Source organism: Cebus imitator, unplaced genomic scaffold, assembly GCF_001604975.1.
Source record: "Cebus imitator isolate Cc_AM_T3 unplaced genomic scaffold, Cebus_imitator-1.0 Scaffold1124, whole genome shotgun sequence".
Classification (NCBI taxonomy): domain Eukaryota; kingdom Metazoa; phylum Chordata; class Mammalia; order Primates; family Cebidae; genus Cebus; species Cebus imitator.
The window spans coordinates 26,023-31,868 of NW_016108439.1; the positions used below are offsets into that span (position 1 = coordinate 26,023).

General features: G+C 51.1%; 1 protein-coding gene across 2 annotated transcripts; it reads left to right on the forward strand.

Annotated features, from left to right (window-relative positions):
- Window positions 1–1,954: 1,954 nt before the first annotated feature.
- CUNH8orf33 (chromosome unknown C8orf33 homolog) lies at window positions 1,955–5,543 on the forward strand. Of its 2 annotated transcripts, none has more exons than XM_017521392.2 (5): window positions 1,955–2,375; window positions 2,464–2,778; window positions 2,941–3,025; window positions 3,175–3,321; window positions 3,901–5,543. In XM_017521392.2, exons 1-5 carry the CDS (start codon window positions 2,370–2,372, stop codon window positions 4,041–4,043), a joined length of 696 nt encoding a protein of 231 aa, XP_017376881.1. In that variant the 5' UTR covers window positions 1,955–2,369; the 3' UTR covers window positions 4,044–5,543. The 2 variants fall into 2 exon arrangements, with proteins under 2 accessions (XP_017376881.1, XP_017376880.1); XM_017521391.2 differs by having other exon boundaries at window positions 1,981–2,375; window positions 3,898–4,323.
- The last annotated feature ends 303 nt before the right edge of the window (window positions 5,544–5,846 follow it).

A 5,846-nucleotide genomic window follows, 5' to 3' on the forward strand; every position in this document is an offset into this window, starting at 1 on the left:
CACAGAGAAAGTTATAAAACTGTATTAAAATACTAAAAGAAAACCGACATAAATAAAGAGGTATACCAGGTTTGGGTTAGATTTATTTTATTTAATATGGAGATTCAATTTCCCCCCAAATGCTCCATAGAATTATTGCTATTCTTATAAAAATCTCAAAGAAGTTTTTAATGGGAAAAAAGGCTGATTTAAAAAATGTATGTGGTCATATACAGGAACAGTGGCTCATGCCTGCAATCCCAGCATTTTGGGAGCTGAGACGGATCACTGGAGGTCAGGAATTCCAGACCAGCCTGGTCAACATGGCAAAATCCCGTCTCTACTAAAAATACAAAAATTAGATGGGCGTGGTAATGTGCACCTGTAGTCCCAGCTACTTGGGAGGCTGAGGCATGAGAATCACTTGAATCAGGGAGGCAGAGGCATGAGAATCACTTGAATCAGGGAGGCAGAGGTTGCAGTGAGCCAGGATCACACAACTGCACTCTGGCCACAGTGACAGAGTGAAACTTGGTCTCAATAATAATAATAGTAAGTATACACAAAGACAAAGGGCCAAAAATAGTCAAGGTGCTTCGTTTTGTGCTGCTATAAAAGACTATATGAGACTGGGCAATTTGTAGAGAAAATACATTGATTTGGCCTCTGGTTTTGTAGGCTGGGAAGTCCAAGATTGGGAGGGCTGCATCTGGTTAGGGCCTTCTTGCTGCATCCTCAGAGGAATGAGGGGATCAGTGGGGGGGGATCAGTGGAGGCAGAGTACAGCAAGGTCTAGAAATAGTTATGTATGTATGATTTGTAGGGCATGTGCTGGCTGGACAGTCAGGTAAAGGGTAGTCCATGGCAGTTAAGGGCCTTGGACTTTATCCAGGGAAAATGGAAGATTTTTAGGTAGAAGCCATGGCCACTGTTATGGCCAGTTTTTGTTTAGAAAGATCAATGTAGCAGCAGGTGGTTCAGGAAAGACAGGAAGAACTGAGACTGGAAGCACAGAGATGAGTGAGTAATTCGTTCCAGTGGTTCAGGCTGGGGGATGATGTGTGTGGGAGCTTGCAGCAGGCGGTGGGTGGGGGGTGGGTGGCAGTGGAGATTATTTTCGAAATAAATGGATAGGACCTGTTGCCTGGGGAAGAGGAAGGAATCGGGTGTGAGGCCTGTGTTCAGGCAGATGTCTGGATTGAGAAAGTTTTCTGGAAGAAGCAGTTTTGGACCAGTCAACGGAGGCAGAGAAAGGCCCTTTTGGAGATGGAATGCACTCCCTCCAGTCTCCTGGGACTAAAACACAAACCAAACTGTAGTGGTTTTAAAACGTCTAAAAAGTCTTCCTCCCTTCAAAAGGTGAAGCAACTTCATGAGCGACCATGAGCTACAACCACTAGCCACACTATTGCTAGATCCCTGACCCTCAGAAAAGTATGAGGTAATATGTGTTTTCAATCCGCTGAATTTTGGGGGTAATCTGTCAAACTACTGTAAATAACTATCAGTGATGACCAAACCTTTGCCCTCTGAGACCCTGCAGGCCAGGCAGCTAACACTTTCCCTCCCACCGTCTCAGGAAACACCACTTTCCACTCCCGTGTCCCCGACAGGAATCATCAGCCATCGCCGACTCTGACCTTCTCAAGCAACCCAACCCACCTCCTGGCGCCTCACTCGGCCTCACCTCAGCCTCTAGGCAATTCCTCCCGGTCGTGAGGCCTTCATCGGCGGGGGTCGAGTGTTGCGTGTGACCCCAGGTCTCCAGTAAGACACGGAGGGAGGGAAGCAACCGGGGGAAGGCAGGCGGGACGGGGCTCTCTCCCGCTTACCCATGCCGCCACCCTCCCTCACGCCCATATTCCGTCCAAAGCTCTTCCCGCGTCTGTTTCTGAAACCCATCCACGTCCCCTCCACCTCAGACCTCACCCCGCCCCCGCGTCCCGCAACGCCGGCCTCTCACCCCACCGCGCCCTGACCCTCGCCGAGCGAGCGTCGCGGGCTGCACCGGGTCCCAGGCCGGTGTCTCTTCCCCGGCTCCCAGGGGTTTTTGCCGACACCCCTCCTGCGCCACAGCTGTTCCTGTGCTGTTCACTTGCTTTTCGCTCCCCACCCAAAGGTGAGCCTTGAGAGGACACACCCTTGTGTAGAGCTTTGAACTTTTGTCCGGAAAGGTGCCGGGCACGTAATCAATGCCCGGGAGCACTCGCTTACGGGGTCCTCCCGAGACCCACCGCAGCCTCTTCCCGGAGCCCCGAGGCCCCGCCCCTTACGGCTCCGCGCCCCGCCCCGCCTGCGCCCTGCGGAACCCGGAGTCGCAGGCGCGCTGCTGGAGGACGGAATTCGGCGTCGGACTCTGCGCCTCGTAGTTCCGGTGGCTACTGCGGCGCATGGCGGTGAGCGGTGTGGAGAAGACGCGCGGGTGGCGGGGCTTTACAGTGTCTGTGGCCCTCTGTGACCCTTGCGCTGTCGCCCTTTCTCCAGGCCCTAGGACATTCTGCCGGGGAGGCAGCGGCGGTCCCAGCCCCGGGGAGTCCCCGCGCGTCCCGCAGACACCTGCTCCTCGACCCGGTTTCTAGCGCCGGGAATCCTTCCGCTGTCTGTCTCTGCCCAGGGCAACGCACGTGCAGTAACACCGCCTCCAGAGTGCACCCGTTAGGCGATGAAGGCAGCGCAGCGTCGAAAAAACAAAAGAAGAAGAAGAAGAAAACCTTGAACAGGGCCTCTGTGGCAAATGGCGGCGAGAAGGCCTCAGAGAAACCCGCCCCAGAGGAAGTCCCCCTAAGCGCTGAGGCCCAGGCAAGGGCGGGTATCAGTCGGGAAGGGTGGAATCCCGGGTGCGAATCCACGGGCTCGTGTGGTGTGGGTCCACGGAGTTAAGGCGGGGAGGGGGATGGGATGGGGCCAGGGGCTGTGGTGTCCCAGTGCCCTCTCACAGCCATTTCCCCCAATCCATCACAGGCACAGCAGTTGGCCCAAGAATTGGCTTGGTGTGTGGAGCAGCTGGAGCTGGGCCTCAAGAGGCAGAAACCCACTCCGAAACAGAGTAAGGGACCCTTCTGTAGAGTTAGGGGATGTGAATATTGGCACTGTCTGGCCTGCAGGTGCTGGCAGGGGATGGAGTTGTTGCCTTTGCGGTGGGGGGGCAGGAGGTCAGTATAGAGATGTTAACTAGTCCTTTATTTTTATTCACAGAAGAGCAGGCTGTTGGAGCAATCCGAACCCTGCGCAGCAAAAGAACTCCCCTGCCCCGGAAGAGGCAGCTGATGCACTCCTTGTTTGGAGACTACAGGGCTCAGATGGAAGCCGAATGGCGTGAGGCCCTGCGGGCTCTCAGAGCTGGTGAGGAGCTAGCAACTGGTTGGTTCAGGAAGGCCTAATTTAAGGAGGAAGTGCCTGGGGAGTGAAAGGAAGAAGGCCCAGAGCAACAAGGCTGGTGGGGGAAGGAGATGGGCTCAGGGAAGGCTGAGGGAACAGGGAGAGATAAAGCATGGACCTCTCTTTCCCCTCTTTGTAGGACTGAACCTGGGAAGCAGTGGGGAGGCCCTGGGAGGAGGGGGAAAGAGCTTCGTTCTATGTTGGTCCTGCTCCTGGGTTGGGGAAAGCTGCCTCATGTCTTTGTGTCTTGGCTTTCTCTAGTGGCCATGAAGTCATATCCCATAACAGTTTGAGTGCAATTCCTAGAGCCATATGAACTAGGTTCAAATCCTGGATCTGTCACATAGTAGCACTGACACCTTTTGCAAACTACTGAATCTCTCTAAATGGGGGTGATGGTAATATCAACCTTACAAATTTGAGGAATTAATCAGTTAATTTATGCAAAGTGGTTGGAATTGTATGAGCAAATATACTGTACAGATAATGTTAGCTGTTATTATTCAGTCCTGACATACTCTGCTTCTCTCCCCCTGACAGCTGCTTATTCAGCCCAGGTGCAGCCTGTAGATGAAGCCACTAGAAAGAAGAGCCAAAGGGTCTGCAGGCCTCGCCCTTTAGGGAGAACCAAAGCCACTCTGGAAACTGCTCTGCCTGATGAAGAGTTTAGGTTCAATTTCTTTTAGCTTCTCCCCCAACTTGAAACAGTCCCCCTCCCTTGGGGTGGTGTAGGGGTTTGTCTTGAGTGCAGAGTCTTTCCAGGACTTCTGTTGGCAGAGAACCCTGGAGTTGGTCTTTCCCTGCCTGGTCCAAGGATTTGGAGCTGTTGTGCAGGTGTGAGACCATCAGACAGGCACAAGAACTCATTTGTTTTTTGATGAAATGTTCCCTCTTCCAGAAGAGAGAGAGAGGTGCAGTTGGAAAACATACAATAAATTGAAGTGAGTGTACAGGGTATTGCAGAAGAATATTGTAGTCAGTCTTTAGGATTAGCTTAAGTGGCTGTTGGTAACAAAGATTAGTTGGAAATCTATTTAATCGTACAGTGGTTTTCACTTTTGAAGGGAATCCCTGTTAAATGGTTTAGTGCTTTATGCTGTTATGTCACATTGTCCTAATCTCTATTTTTGGTAAAATTGGGTAAGGGATGAAAGACCACCTGTGTTAGAGAAAGTACAGAAGATGCTGGGGTCTGGTATCCCTGGTCCAGGCTCCCACCTGGGTCCTTTGTCCATGTTGCCTTCATTCCTGACCATGTGTCATCCTCAGGGAACCAGTATGGCCCCCACCAGGCCAGGCTCTGTTCTTAAGAGCAAGGATCTTCTTGCCCTAACAATTCTGGCCTGAGACCCGGATTGAGCCTCAGCTGACTTCTTGCCTAAATGTTGGCCATGTCAGTCTCAGGTCCTCTCTTCCATGGAATTGGGAATCTCCAGGTGACCTAATCCTTATTGGTGGCTCAGTATTTGCTAGTGTCTCCCAAACTCAGTTCCCAAACCCGGACCCCAACTGCCTACTAAGCATTTCCACTGGGGTATTTCATAGGCATTTCAAACGTGATATGTTTAAACCACTTGATTAAGCTCTAGTTTCCCTTTGGCTTCTGCTTTTCAGTGAATGACACAACTGCTCATCTAGTTGATATGGCAAGAAGCCTGTGTAATCCTTGATTGCTATCTTTCAAGCACTATATACTTTGAGTACTTTAGCTGGCATATCAGCTCTGTCTTCAAAATAAATCTCAAATATTTCATGTTTTCTTTATCTTCACTACTGCTCATTCTACATGTGACTTTTCTTACCTTGCCTGCTGTGTTAGCCAGACTGACTCTTCATGTATGGTGGATCACATTCTCCTGATCCATGACTTTCCTGTACCTAGAATACAATATGAAGGCTGATGTACAATGCCCTACCTAGGCCTGCATGTGTTTACTCCCCTGACGGCCTCTCTGATATGGTCCCCCTCTGCTCCTCAGGCAACTGAATTTCATCCTGCCTCAAGGTCTTGCTCTTACTTTTGCCTGGATTACTCTTCCTCCAGATCTTAGCATAACTGGCTTCCAGGAAAGTAAACATCAGATTTGTGTGAGAAAGTGGCTCTATGCCCTATGATTCATCAGGCTGAGGTAACAGATTCAGGAAACAGATTTCCTCCATGGTCACTGTGCAGATGTAAAGTGTCATAATGACCCTTTTGAGTGTCTGTTTTCCTACCGAGAATCATTGTTTATTAGAAACATGCACAGCCGGGCACGGTGGCTCACGCCTATAATCCCAGCACATTGGGGGGCCGAGGCGGGTGGATCACAAGGTCAAGAGATCGAGACCATCCTGGTCAACATGGTGAAACCCCGTCTCTACTAAAAACTACAAAAAATTAGCTGGGCATGGTGGCGCGTGCCTATAATCCCAGCTACTCAGGAGGCTGAGGCAGGAGAATTGCCTGAACCCAGGAGGCAGAGGTTGCGGTGAGCCGAGATCGCGCC

Bases quoted from the DNA above. Each gene is read 5' to 3' on its own strand.
- CUNH8orf33 (XM_017521391.2), top strand. The intron at 2,779-2,940 runs GCAAGGGCGGGT...AATCCATCACAG, and splicing joins CCCTAAGCGCTGAGGCCCAG to GCACAGCAGTTGGCCCAAGA. The intron at 3,322-3,897 runs GTGAGGAGCTAG...TCCCCCTGACAG, and splicing joins CCTGCGGGCTCTCAGAGCTG to CTGCTTATTCAGCCCAGGTG.